Source organism: Takifugu rubripes, chromosome 1 (assembly GCF_901000725.2).
Source record: "Takifugu rubripes chromosome 1, fTakRub1.2, whole genome shotgun sequence".
In the NCBI taxonomy this organism is placed as follows: domain Eukaryota; kingdom Metazoa; phylum Chordata; class Actinopteri; order Tetraodontiformes; family Tetraodontidae; genus Takifugu; species Takifugu rubripes.
The window spans coordinates 24,482,591-24,500,394 of record NC_042285.1 but is presented as its reverse complement, the minus strand read 5'-3'; the positions used below and the strand labels follow the sequence as shown (position 1 = coordinate 24,500,394).

Below are 17,804 nucleotides of genomic sequence, written 5' to 3'. Positions count from 1 at the left end.
CAAAACCAATCCCGCCTTACCTCCCCTCAAATAAACACACATTCCGCCACTTTTCTGTCAAACTCTCAATCTGGAGGGTAACAGGGTAAATATTACCACGGAGCCGCGCTTTGTGGCCTCGTCACAGTCTCTGTAAATCACCGCGGGCTGGGGCGCTCTGCGCGGCGTCAAAGACAAACGAAAAGCAGCGGCGCTCTGCTTGCCTGAGAGAAGGAGGTCAAACTGAGACAAGAGCGACAATATTTACCATCATACGAATGCTGTAAAGGGCCCCTGAAGCCTCCCTGAAGTCAATGACGTTAAGGCTGGAATGTGACCTCTTTATGGTTCCGCCGACGCACAGACTGCCCGTCTCACCTTTAGCTGGCTGTAGCCTCCGCGCAGCCTGCCGTCCTCAGTGAGGTCGGGTCACAGGAAAGGTGGAGCCCCGCTGCTTGAACTTTCCCCCCTTGTGAAGGCCAGCCCACAAGACGGTCGCCTCTTCCACCACAACAAAGGCCTCAAATCAGGGGAAAACCCCTCTATCTGTTATCCCTCTCGTTATCCCACCATGACATTCCGGCCTCCCTGCCGTCATCGTCGGTTTGCTCTGTCATTACGCAGCCACCGATGCGCCGTATGGTAAAAAAAGGCTCATCCTCCCAGTCCTGCTCGTCACCACGGCTTTTAATTGCAGGCTTGACTGGCTCAAAATGGAGATGAGGCTTGGAGCTAATTACAGATGAGTCATTAGAGTCAGATTTGGATCATCAACACACGTTAGATTTGCCAAAAATAATTGAGTTTGTTTGTTTCTCCGTGGACGTGGAAACGGGAAGACAATGAAAGTTCAAGACTCGCTCTTTCTTCAAGGTGCCTGTGATCACAGCCGCGCCGTTCAGGCCTTTGCTCAAACAGCATCCAACTGCTGTGTGTGGGAAAGGTCCTGGAAGCTGTTTTGAGACTTGCGAAATAAACAAACACGATGCATTCCTTTATTTTCAGCTCCTCTCAGTCCATTGGAAGATCTGCGGGCTGCACTTTATCCGGACAGCTGAGCTGACGGGTTTGGTGGATAATCTGGTTCATGGCTGCCGTGAACTGGAGGCGTCTCATTTCTTCATGCATTAACATCAAATTTGAGGGTAAAGAATGCTGATTAAAGAATATGAAGACCACTTGACACCATCACAGATGTTCTCTCCAGACTGACGTGAAAGTTTTCTGAAGAAAATGTGGAAATTTTGATCAGTTTAATAGATCTGTGCCGTTGAACGTGGCTTCAAAAGACATCCTGTTCTAATGAACGCAGCATGTCTACTTGGACCCGAGAATGATTGTGATTTTTGTGGTTCCTGTGAACCAATAAACACATTTTTAGTGAGAACGCAAAGATTCCTGAGCTTATTATCACAGAATGTCACAGATGATGATGATGATGATGAAGCCTCATTAAATTTAGACTCTACCAAAAATGGATTAATGGAGGAAGGACCTGTGACCTGCACTGCAGCCAACCATGAGGGGATTATCAAGGTATTTTTTTTAAACTCTGATGTATTTCATGTCATATCTGGACAGACACGGCTGGAATCTGAAACAAGACATAGTGGCGCTTTCTTTAAATACTGTATTTTTATAATCACAGGCCTTCAGTTAGGTAGGGGTCACTCATCACACAGATGGACAGTTACCTTTGACCAGTTTACAGATTATGATAAATTGCCAAGGAGACGGGCTGAGATCTCGGTGCCAGGCGGTTTAAACCTGAACTGATTAAAAAAAGTTTCTACTGAATCATTAAAGCCGATTTGCCGTAAATGTTGTGTCCTTGCCTCCGTCCTCTGACTGAAGAGAAAATTCAAGCGAGCGAGTGGTGTGACCCGCTGACCTCTGCAGAACCTGGCGATGGCCTCTGATGTTAATGAAAAGCAAAGGGGCAGGGGGATGTTGGGAGGTGACCCCTTCGGCACACCCAGAACCCCCTCCTGTGTCCTCCACGGGCCCCCGAGATGAATCAAGTTTCACAGCTGAAGATGAAGAAAACGCTGGAATTGATGGCCGACTGTTGGAGAGAGAAATGCAGCGTGTGGATGGTGTGACCTCGATCCTCAGAGTTATCGTAAAAAATATGAAAGTTTCACGGATATATTACAGTTTGAGGTTGCATAGCATAGAAACAAAGGTGATTAGAATAAAGGAATAATGAACAGAGAGGCTAAAGAAACTGGATGTAATGGGTTAGAGCGGTCAAAAGAAGTGGCTACAGTGGACAGAGATGCTAAGTAGACAGGGACAGAGAGGTTAAATGGACTGGGTGTATTGGGTCACACCCTTCAAACATAATAATTCTAAACCGTAAAACAATATCATTTAGTCCACCTAAAGAGTCACACGTGTTTTTTTTCCTCAGGTGACGTTTTCTCTCACTCAGAATTTATAAATCTGTGAAAGAACCAGAAAATCCTGGTTGAAAGTTGAAGCTGCTGGCTAATTCAGGGATTAAGCAGATGGAGAACATGAGAATGAAGCACTTTATTTAACATTTCTACTTGTGCGTGTGTGTGTGTGTGTGTGTGTGTGTGTGTGTGTGTGTGTGTGTGTGTGTGTGTGTGTGTGTGTGTGTGTGTCCAGATGGACAAAGCATGATGCCAGAAGGGAAGATGTGCAGTGAGGTCCAGAGCCAGCAGCCATTAAGCGCGCGCACGCATGCACGCGCACACACACACACACACACACACACACTCATGCATTTCTCCTCAAACCAAACCGAGCAGTTCTGATAGGTTCTTCATGCATTATTTATTGCCTAATGAATCCGTTTTTGGATCCGGTCCAAACTTTATACCAAACACAACAGTGTGTGCGAGTGAATAACAAAGACTTTGTGTTTGGACTATTGGTCATGAAAGACAAATGTGCTTCATACATCACAGAGGGTTTGAATGGAAGCATCTGCACATGTACAGTATATTTCACAGCCTTGATCTGCGTGTGAAACGTCCTCTGTGTTTTTATCTTATTGATCCCATACAGGAGGATGTAAAAACAAGAACAGCTCAGCTTTTGTTCAGGGGGAAACAGCGGCTGATGGTTCCTAGAACTGACAATAATCGCACATGAAAGTTGTGTTTCTTCTCTGGAGCGTTCCACACGAAGGCGAATGCCTGGCAGTCCCTGCAGGAGTGCTCTCACAACCCTCCGCATGTCAAGGTCTACTCCTCCACTCCGCAAAGGCCCTGATGAGTCATGTGATGAAGACCCCGGAGGAAGAGACCAACAGTAGCATTCGTTCATTTCTACGAGGTGTGGGTCTGTGAAAGCAGGCTCTGTAACCAGTCCAGTTCGACCAGCATATCCAACATTTGCCAGTCAGTTCTGCCACTTTGTTCCATTTCCATCTGCTCCATCTTTGTCCCGCTGAAACCAGTAAACACGGCTACTTAACACTTTCGTGACTGGTATGAAAGGTGCATGATGGAAGTCTGGGAAAACCAGCGGAGTTTTATCAAGGTTCTATGAGATCCATTTTAAGCAGCTTAGATCATTTAAATAATTATTATCCTGTAGCAGCATGAAATCCTACTGGATTATACAAAATATAGTTGAGAAAAACAAACGTTCTCTCCCAGAGGCCTGATGAAAATGCAGCAGGCCTTCCTGCTCTGGATCATGGTCTCATTAAATGATGAAATGAAGGAGAGGCAGGAGAAAGGCCAGAGCCTCATCTAAGTCCTTTTCATCCCAGCAGCCTTTGACAGCCAAGCCTTTGGCAGGAGCGGCATCTCTCTCTCTCTCTCGCTCTCTCTCTCTCTCTCTCTCTCCCTCTCACACACACAATCACCCCCCCCCCCCCCCCCCCCCCCCCACACACACACACACACACATAATTTGAGTTGTTAGCATGCCTGCACGCTCCAGCTTTCATTTACATCTCCTGAGAGTGCAGGGGGGTACAATCATATACCAGAGCAGTGAATCTGATTTATCGTTTCTGGTTTTGTAATTGTGGAGAGAAATTCCTGCACATATGATTAAAGCTGCAACATTAACTAATTAAGAATTAGCTTTAAACCACATTTATGGCATGTGCAAACACCCCTCTTATTGTCAAAAACAAATAAAACTCTTTTATTTAAAGTAAAATACCGCATCTAAGGTGCGAACAACACATAATTTCCTTTTAAAAAGAAGGAAAGAAAAAAGAAAACAAACCACAGAGCAGCTCAATGCTCTAACATCTTCTGATGCACCTCATTTATATGAGGGAGTGTTCCTCCACAACAGAGAAGGAAAGATTGATGGTTTGTGTATTTCAAATCATTGTGTATGAAGCTGAATGTATTTACACAGCTGACCATCAACACGCACACACCCATCCACGTATTCCTGCCTTTGCGGGGACTTTCAATACGTCGCAAAATGTCCTCACTTTGGTAGTAGAATGGGTTTTTGGTACCCAGTAAGTAGCATATACACGGACACACACACAAGGCAGAAAAGGAAACTTCAACCACGCCGACATCAGTATGCTAAACACCCCCCCAGTGTGGCTATGCTCAACCCACCCCCCCAAACACACACACAAACACACGCACACACACAGTATAAACCTTTGCTTTATTCGCCTTTTTACTGCAAATTAAAGTTTTGTAGCTTTTTCCGTCTGATTTTACGGGAAACATCTGGAGCAGCGGCCCCGGGTGATGGCGCGCCGCTCCGTGAGGGCCCGGGATAATGAGCAGGTATCAAACAAACTCCTACGGATAAGCCGGCCGTGGTCAGACCACCGCGTCACAGACCTGCTTCATCTTTGACACGAGGAGAGACGATTTAACTGTTTGTTGTGTTAGAAAAGGCTTCAAACTGGGCAGACTGGGGATCAGGTGTGAAAGGCCTCCTGCAGCTCATTGAAACATTCCTCCTTCTGCAGCCCCTGCTACAGCAGAAGGTTAGAAACGGGACTAAACGCGGTTATCAGAGTGGGATTAGTACAAACACTTTCACAAAGTTTAGGTTTTGCCATTGGGAAATAGTTTGCATATTCTGCGTACTTTGGTTCCCACCTGGGAAAAGTCTCAGTGTGCCGGCTGACTGCATACTCTCGCGAATAAAGGCGGTCTGTTTGTTGGGTTTTAGATTATTTAGACGTTTAAACATAGAACGATATCAGAGTCACCCAAGCGTTGCGGGGTCCACAATGAGCTCCTTTCACCCTTTAGATCGCATCTCTCTGTCTGGACGATGTAAACACTTAAATGTTTGGAAAGTGCACGATCAGGCAAATTTCTCTCTCTATTATTATTAGTATTATTTTTTCAATCTGCAAGCCGATCGTGACTGTCCTTATCTGTGGGCTCCCTGCTCCTACAGAGCCAAAGGAGCTGCCATTTGATATAATTACGCCCGGCGTTTTCTGGCTCACGGTTTGAATTTCCTTCACATTTGAGTTCGAATTTCCTTCACTGTTAATGAAGCTGTGTTTCTTTTACGGTCTTTTTTTCTTCTTTGTAAGAGGCGACCGAAGGGAAAAGGTCGATTCTCACACCCATAAGTGAAGTGTGGGCAAGTCCTCAGCCCTCCTCACAACCCGAACCCCTGTGCTCCTCCGCGCTTCTGCGGTGACATATTTGTTTTCCAAATTCCCAGCAAGGAAATTCAAATGGAATTCCCCAGGAATCATTCAACATTGGCCTAAAATAAATCATCAGCAATACTTCATTCAAAAATATGTTTTAATAAATAGGCAAAACAAACAAAAATGTACAATGGACGGAGACTCTCTAAAAAAGTCGGTGAAATAAATCCATGCAGCGATCGACCCTTAATTGCAATGTTCCCTTAACAGGATATAGTCGCACTTACCGATATGCATTCATTTATGTATATATTTACATATATATTTCAACTTTGGCTGAAAAGTCCCTTGAAATATATATATCCTCCTCAGAGCGGTTAAAGGAAGGCCTCCGAGCATGGCCTGAGCACGCACACACGCACAGCCACATAAAACACACACGAGCGCCCAGGTTCGTAGGTGTCGGTCACATTACGTCTCTTCGTCGTGCTTTTGAGGTCGGAGGGTCCTCCAAGAATCCCTTTGGTCTTCAAAACTCGGTGGCAGCTGACAGTCTGTGATGGAAACAGAGGAGGAACGATTAATGACGCACGAAAGCGCTTTTACGCACGAGCTGGATTTTTTTTTGAGTGTGAGTTCGTCTTTTTTGTTGTTTTTTTTTTCTAGCCTCACTGGCTCACTCAGCATGTTGGAAGTCATTAATGAATCAATTATTAAGCCACCGAGTTGAGTAAAACCATATGGCGGCAGGAAGGGCAGTCACACCGCGGGTTTGACTGCAGCTGCGGAGAAAAATAAAACATTTTCCTCGTTTGGGTTTGAGGCACCTGAGTAAAGTCTCTCGCTTTAATTCCGATGCGGATTAGCGGACAGTCCCATAATAATAAATTATAACTCCTCGGGGCGGCCATAATCCCAGATTCAATTAACTGCAAACTGCAAGGTCGCTCCAGTGATTTTAAAGGCTGTTGTTGCAGGCCTTGATTTTATATTCGCCGGGTTTTAATCCGTAATATTCACCCCCAAGGACGCGTTCCAGTTCTTTTAATATCACGTGGTTTGCGTAAAGAAAATACAGGCCGAACTAAAACTTGATAGTGCTTTTCTTTTACGCCCCACGGTGGTCAATTAAACCATGGGAGGAAACTCCACCTTCAAACACACACACACACACACACGCACGCACGCACACACACACACACACACACACACACAGCAACCGGGCTTGTTTTATAAGACAGCAAAGTCTCACTGATGGGCCCTCTAACTACACACTAGGAACGGGAGAACTAAACAAACCCGGCTTGTATTTATTCTAAGCAGAAGTGTTATTTAGTGTCTCCCACCTTGTGCTCCGAGCACATCACACAGGAAGCAGACTTGAATGAGCAGCTCCCTTGATTGAATAGCCCTCGAACACCGTTTGACGTGCTTGCATTTCAAATTTGCAGTTGGAATCGGCTTAAAGCTCACCGTGAGAAAACAAAACATCTTCTCTGAGAACTGTTTGCTTGCAGTTGGCCGAGTATTTTTACGTAGTTATTTGTCTGCAGGAGGGTTGACACGAACCGCGACTCGAGTTTAAAACCGCAAAAACAACGCGGGCCCGCGTACTCGTTCATGCAAGCTTACGATGGCTGATATTTTTTGTCGTCTTGGTTTGGCTTCAGGTCCAGCAGAGCCACCATTCCTGCGGTCTTCTCACCGGAAAGCCCCCCAGTGTGGAAATGAATTGCCAGCGGTGGCACAGCTGCACGCACGGCACAATTCAGAGTAGAACCTCACATTCTAGAAACCATATTCTGTTTTTGTTGTTGTTGATGTTTTTTTTCGTAAAATAATAATTCCCAAATTAATCCTCTATATTAAAATGGTGCGGGGCGGTGGCCTGGCGCAGGTTGAGCAAAAGCAACAACAATAAGAATCTAAGAATTGTTTTGGGGAGTCAGGTTTTGAGGTTGTGAGCAGACAGTTGTGAGACTAAGCTACGCAAGCGTAAAGACGCAAACAGGCGTCAATTTGAACTTAAATACCTGCGGACATATAGAGGGTCTGATTTTTAATTAGATTGTTGTCACATCCAAATCACCACCGTGCTGAGAGTTGAGAAGACTGACTGCGTCTGGTCTCTCACACTAATCGGAAATTGTTAATGCGATGACATCACTTATTTTCTTCTAAAGTTTTCTTTTTTTAAAATCATTCTAAAAGTAAATGGAAAAGTGAATGGCCTAGAAGCCAGAAGATGTTGTTAAGCGTTGGTTTCTGTCTGTGGTACCCACCGCTTTGGCATTCTAAATGAAGGTCTCTGCGTACTAGTGAGATGCTGACATTGACCAAGCGCCCTCCATCCTCCACACCGAGAAAGCGTAACTGAGTCTTTCGTGCGCGACGTAGCTGCAGCTGGACATCTTGTTGTCCATCTCGTCGCTCTGCAGCACCTGACAGAGAAAGTCAATGTACCTGGACGCCAGCTTCAGCGTCTGTATCTTGCTCAGTTTGTCCGACGGCAGCGTGGGGATGATTTTGCGTAAAGACGCGAAGGCCTCGTTCAGAGACTGAGTCCGTTGCCTCTCCCGGACGTTGGCCAGGACTCGCTGGTTCTGCAGCTCCTCGTACGATTGGCTGCTGCTCGGACTCGCCTTTTTGCCCCGCTTGACTCGACCCGGGCTGCTCCCGCTGCTGTCCTCGCTGGATTTTTTACTGTGCCTCCTCTTCTTCGAAAAGTGCTTCTGCTGTCTGTCCAGCTCCTCCTCACTGGTCACCAGACTATCCACAGGGGAGACCGGGGAACTGGAGCCCTCTTCCATTTCTTTCTTGAAGAAATGTAAGGAGAGAGAGGAGAACACGCTGTCCACCTTAGAAGCCGTGGTTACAAAAGTATGTAGAAATCCTCAAAGATGAGTGGAACGGCGACAGGACGTCTCACTGCGCGCGTCTCGGGTTGTTTTCAGAGCGGAGGCTGGCACGCTTCTCCTGACGCAGGAAGTATTTTCCTTCTGATTTTAAGGAACCTTATCCCGGGTTCAGATGCTAAATAGTTTGGACAGTGGAAGGGGAGGGGTCTAATGGGCGGAGGGGGGACTAGAGTGCGCGCCCCGGTCTGCTAATAAGCAGGAGGGACCAGTCAGGGTATCAAGTGTCTGGACTGAAATTCAGTTAGTGAATGCGACTAAAACAATGCTCGAATTTATTTTCTGTTTGAATTTTGATTGTTGGCCTTCTATGTTCTCACTATGATTAAAAGATTTATGTGTAAATTTAGTCACAAATACTCTGAATATAACTTTTTTCACTCATCTCGATTACCGCATAAAGATCATGAAATTCTTACAGAAACATTACGGCCTATTTCTATTTATTTTTTTAAACAAAGCTAAACATATATGAATTATTTTCTAGGACGACCCTGTTTAATTCCAAGGCCTTTGAACCGCCCTCGTTCAGCAAACCGGGCTGTGCGCTCCGAGGGGAGGACTCTTCAGTCCTCTTCATTCTAAATCGAATCAGGACTGAAGAAGCGCACAGTTCCTATAACGTGGAAGCCAAAGAGGAAGAAGGCTTTAAAACCAACCAAAGTGTTCCCCAGTTTCTGCTGATGCCTCCAGCGGAACCCCATGCGTTTTGTCAGCGGTTCCACCTCTTGATCTTTTTTGTGTGTGTGTATTGGTGCACAGGTGGCTCAAATTATGGAGCCGAGAAATTTCCTGCGCCTCAACGCAGTTTGTCCAAATCAGCTGGCGGACCTCAAGAGATTTCAGTGACCGCAGCACGGTGCCGCTTTCATGCTCAATCGGTCCTAAAAATGCAAATAAAATGGAAATAAGCATCAAAGTAATATAAATAGAATATTTAATTGGACTGACGAGACTTTTTTTTCCATGAACAATTTCACCGCTATTCTCAAAATGAATAAATTACTATTAACAATTGATCGAATGTTATGGAATAATTTCCTGTAAATATGGAACAGTGAAAAATCAAATTTAGTTGAATACTTCTACTACTAGTAATAATAATGTCCGCATACCAGGATTTGATATCGTTTGCAGCGTGCAAACGCGTGCGTTCTGTGAGCTCCCTTTTCATGTGTCGTGAGCCTCAGTCTGCTTTGTGTTGTGGGGCTCCTGGTAATGGTGACTGTCACACTTCTTTAACTCGCAGCCAGAGCTCTTTATTCAGGGCCTGGCATGCCTGCGTGTATCTCACTCACACAACATCTTCATAAAGGCTGCAATGTTTAACATGCACTATTCATGTGAAATACACGGACACACACACACACACCTCCCTTTGGCTGATTATGCCCTCTGACCTTCTGCTCGACAGCTCAGCTGCAGGAGGCCTCGCTCGCCCATGGGGAGAAGGTTCTAACTTGGGGAGCGAGTGTCTGATCCTGCCCAGCGTGACTATTGGTTCTCCACATACACACTTATAAAAAAAATAGAAAAAAAGTGAGAGGTGGGGGCCCTGGCCTGCACTTTTCCATCCACTGTAGGCCTGAGGCAATGATAAGTGGGCTCTTATAACAAAGGCTGAGTAATGAGGATAACAGCTTGTCTGACAAAAATCAGTCCTACTTACATTTGACAGAAAATGATACGAAACCATTCTGTGTAAAAACTCTAGAAGTATCTGTAGAAACCTCTAAATTCATATTTTGAAAAGTACGGGTGAAATGATTTGAGTGACAGCAGATTTTTTTGATATTTAAAAAAGTTTATTTTTAATCGCTTGAGAAAATTCAAATAGAAAATAGAGTGGCAGTTTTAAAGCTAAAGTCAGATGTTTTATACTTAAAAACAGCCCAAGACAAGAGGAGGAAAATAAAAAAGCAAATCAGGTCTCAATGTTGTGATTTGCTAATTGTGCCATAAAAACAGAATTCAAAGGACAATAACATTTGAACGTTTGGCCTTCAGACAATGAGATATGCACAACATGCAGAGAGGGAAATATACTTCGACAATAAGTAAAATAAAGATTTTCCCTCCAAACTTCTGCATCTATAAAGTTTCATGAAAACAATTAAAATATTAATTAGCTCCATGTTCCAAACTGAATATATACAGAATTTAACTGATATCCGCAGGTGTCATCATTGAATTTTTCACCGAACCAGTGTAGACCAGCAAAATCATAATAATCCTGACATGAAATAAAATCTGGAGTATGGAATTGAATTGTCTTATTAAAAACTATTTTAGATGTTGAGAGAGAGAGAGAGAGAGGGAGAGAGAGAGAGAGAGAGAGAAAGCTGCCTCTTAGTTCAAAGATCATCTCTTGTAACTCACAGAATCAGGATTACTCACCTCTGTTTCCTATGATCCCTTTCAAAGCCGCTCCACATTTCTCCAGAGCTTGCTTAGCCCAGGTCCTTGGTGCTGTCCCATCAGTAAAACCACATCCCTGTCGCACGCACGGCCTCAACCATCGACCCCGCTCAGTGGGGGAAAAAAAGAAAAAAGCCGACGGAGAGGTGAAGGCCAGAAGGTGCTGAGAGACAAAAAGCAGGTTTGGGATTTTGAAAGAGAGAGCGAATAAAGAGGAGAGAGGGAGAGGGAGAGAAGGAAAGGCCAAATGGATGGATGTGTGGTGATTCACTGGCCTTTGATCTGGCTCAGAGAGCTCAGGATGTGTGAGGGAACTTATGGAGGAGATGATTTGTGAGACACCGTGATGAGTGGAATTTGACTGCCTATGCGTCTGCCAGCATGGGTTACCTCGGCTTTCGGGCTCCCAAAACGCTTGTCAGGCTCGACCCAAACGGTTCTGGCTAGCGGGACCTGAAGCCACGGCTCGCCTGTGTGCACACGTGTGTGTCCGGCTGTGCGCGCGCTTTTAAACCCGTCTACACCATACATTAGCACCTGATGATTGTGTGCATGAACGTATCTGCAGCTGTCGCTCCATATGTGCGCGTGCACGCACATGTCAGAAATTGATTCAAGATGAACCAAAGATGTTCAGCAGAGGAAAGGCCCAGCTGGATCTAATTGCACAGAATACAGTGTCTATTACCAGCAGCACAATCGCTTTAAAGCTACTTGTAGCCTCACTGTTCCTATTACAGTAACTAGTTACACAATGGAGCCTTGTAACACAACAAAAGAGGGGGGGGAAACAGAACTCATTTGTTTTAAAAGCACGAAATACTGTATATGTCAGTGTTTAACCTTTACTCATTATGTAGGTATCTACAGGATGCTAGGGCGGCTTGAGTCACACAACACTGGCTCTTATAATGGGGATTTAAGTAAAGGCAGCAACATGATCAAACCTTTTCTGTCTGAGCTTCCAGCAGAGATACAGAGCGGGGTGATGCACGTATGACCAACTGCGATGTCGCCTTTTTAATCTTTCCTCAGTCTGCTTGGATCCGTTCCCACCTGGAAATATTTTTACTGCTTTTATTTTTCTCAGCGGTGGATAGCTAACGTGCGAAGACTTCAAACACGGCCGTGCAGAACACGCTCCCAGTAATATCTCAGCATTTCATTTTACACACTCGAGCCTCAAAACATGTCTCCATTGGGATTTGTCCTTGTGCCTCCAAAGTTACTCTCAAAACAGGCCTTCTATTCTCAGAATCCTGATCCAGATCTTCAAATGGGACCTCAGCTGGGTCAACCAAACAAACATCTGATCACAATCAAAATGATCCAACTGAAGCCTCTTTTTTTAGGCCCGAACTGCTAATTTCCTTAGTTGGATTCACCTGTTTCTCTAAAACTGCAGTATTTTGTTCAGTCCTTTTAAAAACACAATAAAAACATCAGGATATCAATATTAGCAGAGTTAATGACAAATTCTACTCTTTCAGATAGCCTACATCTGTAAAAAATGATTCATTTGGATGCGCTGCTATCCAGAACCCAATAAAAGCTGGTTGTTAATTTTCCATTGTTCGGGAGTCTTTTTCAGGAAGCCAATGTCTCCCGCAGAGTGGGAAACCCAAAAGTCATGTGTGTTTTCCAGCTTTTTTTCCTGTAAGTCGTGAAAACTGTGACTCAACCCTCGCGTAAACCCTGGTTATCTGTCACGAGAACAGAAATTACAGCCTCACTTCCAACAAACAGATCAATAAGGAACATAAATAAGCTTTTGTTTGAGTTCTCTGTGTTCTTTCCTCGGAGCCCAACAAGGCCCACGCTGTCATTCGTAGGCAGAGCAGAGCAACGAAACCGCAGGCGATATTGGCGAGGTGCACGCCGGCCAATAAAACCGTGGGCACCGCCGCTCACTGGAGTGGCTCAGAAGCATTCATTCATACATCCACACTTCTCAGATGTGCTGCTCCGGGGATGATGACAAGGTGTTTCTGAAATCACATTAGGGGCCCTTTCATAAAGGTTTCATTGGGGAGTGTGTAACAGCTTGAAGCATTTAGGCTTTGTTTAATACGATGCAGACTCGCTGCTCCACGCTTTGTCTCCCCTGTGGAAAAGGGGGCCTGTGATGCCAGAGACCCCCACGGTCAGAGTTTGCTTTGATATCTCGGGGTGCTATAGGGGGGGGGGGGGTAAGACAGAATAACTCTCCGCCTGCCCCCCTTGTCTTCCACGCACACACACAACCATCAGCACCACCTAAAGCCCGCCTGCTCAGTACCTGCCCTGCAGAGTTATGGCGTTCCAGAGAGCGCTTTGAAGTGCGGCTCTCTGCGGCCTGATGTCTTTGAGGAGAGCGGAGCAGATAAAAGAAGCGGTGATCTACAGTGCCGAGTTCACCTCAGGAGCATGCTGTATCTGTTAGGAGAGGTGGTTTTCGAACACTAACAGTTCATCATAAAATGAAATATTTGTATATGTGACATGATTTCATGGAGCGCATGTTCTGCACGTACAATCTGGGCTTCAGTGAAGGATGCTCGGGTCGGACTCTTCTGTAGATCGCTGGGCTTCTGATGTTTGAAGACCCTGGTCAGATGAGCTGCATGTTTCACTGAGTGGAAGAAGAAAACCCAACTTTTCAGGTGTGATCAATGGATTCTGATGGAAATGAATGATCTAAATGTTCATTTGTGTCAGGTATCAACAGATTCAGCAGTTGGGAGCCAACTAATAACACGAAGGCTGTGGGTTTGATTCCTTCTGTCTTCTCTTTGTGCCTGTTTGGGTCTTCTAGGAACGTCTACACTCCAAAGAACCTTGCATCAGTGGTAGACCAGGAATCAGCTGATAATGGATGGACGGATAATCTAATGCGCAGATTAAATCATGTCGACTATTCAAGGTAATTTTAAGGATAAATTCTGTGAAGTTGCAGTTCTCTAAATGGCAGTTCAATCATTTTTGAGCCAAATACGGACTCTGATACTCAGGCCTTCAGAGCTCTGGGAGCTTCCCATCCCCAGCCATGGCTTTTCAGGCATCACTGAGCAACTGCAATGCTAAACGTTTAGTTTAATGTTTGCGTCATCATTTATTATCCAATAAAAAAAAGCCCCCCTGGCACCAAGTATAGGTTCCACATACTCTCAGCTCAGGTGCACTTCACTGAGTTGACATTTACAAAAGACAGAGACTGCTGGAGCAATTATGTCATCTATAACATAATTACCTTCATTATGCATATGGGACTTCCAGGATCTGATCTTTAACCGAGCATGAGGGAAGAGTGGTGGGGGCCACTCGTATGGATTGGTTTGGAGTAAATTTGTCCAGCAAATGACAAGGCGACTGTGCACTTAGGTGCTGATGGGGGTGGCCTCCAGCACAAATAACGCACCGTTAGTGGTCCACTTGTGACCCTAATGCCAAGGTTAGCGGGGCGACGTGCTCAGGTTCACAGTGCGATGTCTCAGCTAAGCCACTGTGAGGTTTAAGCCCTGGTCAGACTAAGAGAGGGAGGAGTGACGTAAAGCTGGGCAAACACCAATGCTGTTTGTTCTGCTGATTGGACTCACGGTGAAGATTAGCAAATATCAACGTGGGGCGGCATTTACACTCCACTGTCACCTCTTTATGGTCACCTGTGTGGGCGACAACATCCTCAGCTCTGTTAAAGACTAGATCAGGAGCTGTTCTGAAGCTACATTAAAATGACAAACTTTTACATGCTTTAGCTTGAAAACATGCACCAAAACAAGACAAATGGTACTGATTTTTGAAGGAGGCGTTATGTTGGAATTTTCTTTAAAGTGATCATAAATTGGCCCTGATATATCAACAGACATTAAGAAATCATGTTAATGTTCAACTGGCCCAGCCAGAATATCTTCATTTCTACAGCAAAGTGGCAACACACCAATAATGTTAATGTTTTGGTCTGTTGCACCACCCTTCACCTTTCTCACAATCTAGGTTGCCAGTTACCAATGAGCTGCAGCTACAAACCTTTCGGATCCTAAATGGCTGGGGTCACTCAACGTGAAAGGCCTCGTTACAATCCACAAATACTTCCTGACAAAGTCAGAGACCAAGCAAACATCTTTATAGGAGATGTCTTCAAAAACTGGAGAGGGGTGAAAGTGGAAAAGAACATTTGTCTCCTGGGCTCATAAGATTCAGCTAGGTTTGTTTTGTCTTCTTTAATCTTTTTGTGGTCATAGGGAGGGTGCACATATGGTCAAAGGCAGGATATACCCCTGGATGAGCCAGTACATCAGTCAAGGATACCTCAGCAGTGCTCTGAATGTGTTCTGGCACCTTCACCTACCACCAACACCTAACACCTTGCACATTTTGTCCACACTGGGACTAAGAACCCTCTGCTTCTCAGCCCAGTCCCCAACAGACTGAGCTACCACAGACAACCTCTGCTAGCTTAATTCCACTGCATGAATTATGCATGAAGCATAACCAGTCAACAGACGATCAACCTACAGCACATGACTCGTTGCTTGCCTCGGTAGCTCCTTGTAATGGACGTACTTGTTGGATCTGGAGACCTAACTGGCAACCTCCACCACATTCTAATGTATGTTGAATGTGATTCCAATGTATGTTGAATGTGATTCTAGTACCACTTCCGGCCACAAATAGCTCCATTTACTTTGGATTTTGATTTAAAATGCATTGAGTCATATTTTCTGTACAGTGCTGGACGAACAAAAAAGAGACTTTGCTGATTTGAGACCCCGGTTTGGTAAAACAAACGGTCAGATCACTGCTGTTGTGCTGCTGGAATTTTGACATTCTTCCTGCCAGATGCTTGAGAAGCTTACCCTGCTTTTTGCTGTCCAAAAGCCTGAGTTTGTTCTGGCTCCCTGGAGACCCTGATTCGAGGAGGAAACAATCGACTCTTCCAGTGCTCAGGAGGTTTGAAACGTGTGGAGCCTCCCACCGTTCAGGCCCCTGAGACTCATTTTAAGAAGACACCACATTTCTCCCTCAGACACTCTGATCTGGGTTATTAGCCGCGGGGCTGTAGGGAGAGCCTTTTGAAGAAGAGCCTCAATGAGAAAAACAGGTGAGCAATTTAACCAGACTTTAATGGCTATTAAAATGTCAACACGCTGGGTCACCATGGCGATGAGCGACCAGTATGATGCTGCAGATATTATTTGACTTTGTACGATATGCAAAATAATGCACTGATATGTTTTTGGGTTTATTTTGAGGGTGACCCTGACCCAAGTGCAACCTGAGGGATGGGTCACACCTTTCTTTACATTATGATGAACATTTTAGTGGATTTGGTAGTCATTTACACACTATAAGTATAATCTCATTCTTTAAAAAATACCCCGTCCTCTTTATGTAACTATCTGTAATTAAATTAAAAGTGCAGAAAACATATTGGCTGCCCAGTGAACCTTTTAATGCGCAGTTAAAAAAATACAATAATAATTTTAAAAAAAACTTTGGCATATCAGACACACCAGTGTGAGGTGTGCGAGCTCCCAGGAGCCAACTCTGGGCTTTTAAATACCTTCACAGACAGTCTAAAGTCGTCACCTCTTTTGCATGTGGAGCAGGATGGATGACGGCCCACATAATGACCACCACCTGGAGTTTTACACTGCTGCTGGGAGGGTGGAGGGTTGGATTCCTGTCTCACTGGTGCCACTCTGCACCATCAGACCTTCAAACATTTGTTTACTTCACACTGTAATTTACTATACGTCTTACACTATAGTATCCATTACTATGCTTTACAGCAAGGACACACTATATATTTCTGCCATTGGCCAGAAATTAGTCTGAACCCACTCGTGTCTACTTTCTGTTTAGCAACAGGTTTGCACAATAGAAACCTCTGACGTGCTCACCAGGACGGTTTCAGGTACCCTCCATCCAGAGACTGTTTCAACAGGATGTGATGCTAATTGTATTTACAAGTGCAAGGCCCAGGCTCCACAGATAAACTAACATGATAAACACACCTGCTGGCCGATGGCAGAACAGCCTTGCAGTGTTTGTCAGTGTCTGTCTGCCGGATGTTAAATCAATAAACTACCCCGACGCAGAAAAGAAAGCCTGATGCGGTTTGCAGAGTGGAAGAAATGTACTCATTCTGGCCAACAAAAGTTTCCCCTTGGCTGGATTATTTCTCATCTGAATGGCATTCAAAACTGTTTTCGATAGAGGGGATCACGCGAACATGGTGATTACTCTGTTGTCAAGTGACGGATGGAACACAGAATTAAAAGAGCAAAAACTGGTTTGGGTGTGATTTAATCTTGAATCAAGAGGCACATTAATTAGATTCGTTAGTCTTACCTTTTAGTTCTTTTATTATATAACAGACCGACACACAACAGTTGTGGGTAAGATCCAGCCAACACCACCAGGGGGATCCAGGGGTTACTTCAGAGGAGGGTATCAGGTGTCGCAATTAAAAATTAATTGATTTGGCAGTCGCACATACACTTATATGTACGCATGCACACACGCACACACACACACACACACACACACACACACGCACACAATAAAATGAATGTTGTTAAAACACACACTTTAAAGAAACTTTTCTGATTACCTGTGACCAAAAGTCCCAAAGCTCAAATTTATCAGCTGCACGTCTGCCGTTAGCTGACTTTAAATGTAGATCGTGTAACTTTATTGTTTCCTGAGGGCTCAATTAGTGACAAAGTCACACATGAACAGTAAAAGAAGAATAGGCACACTGTGGGCCGGGCCTGGTTTATACATCTGAGTGTGAACAGCCTGTTATTGGGGGATTTTGACAAACTGCATTGATAGGGAGAACGAGGGATAAAATGGAATTTGTGCATGTGTTTATGGTTCAATGGCAAATCCCAGTATGCAAATGTGCCAACCTGAGGGGAAGAATCCTC

The 17,804-nt window shown here is 44.8% G+C and overlaps 1 protein-coding gene across 2 annotated transcripts; it reads right to left on the bottom strand.

Moving 5' to 3' along the window:
* Positions 1–5,696: 5,696 nt before the first annotated feature.
* twist2 lies at positions 5,697–8,582 on the bottom strand. Of its 2 annotated transcripts, XM_011611851.2 has the most exons (2): positions 7,840–8,582; positions 5,697–6,111 (listed from the first exon to the last, which is right to left on the bottom strand). In XM_011611851.2, exon 1 carries the CDS (start codon positions 8,365–8,367, stop codon positions 7,873–7,875), a length of 495 nt encoding a protein of 164 aa, XP_011610153.1. In that variant the 5' UTR covers positions 8,368–8,582; the 3' UTR covers positions 5,697–6,111; positions 7,840–7,872. The 2 variants fall into 2 exon arrangements, with proteins under 2 accessions (XP_011610153.1, NP_001098070.1); NM_001104600.1 differs by lacking the exon at positions 5,697–6,111 and having other exon boundaries at positions 7,873–8,367.
* Between the last annotated feature and the right edge of the window lie 9,222 nt (positions 8,583–17,804).

What these genes read in the sequence shown, in the direction of transcription:
- twist2 (XM_011611851.2), bottom strand. Translation starts at nt 8,367, where the DNA reads ATGGAAGAGGGCTCCAGTTCCCCGGTCTCCCCTGTGGATAGTCTGGTG.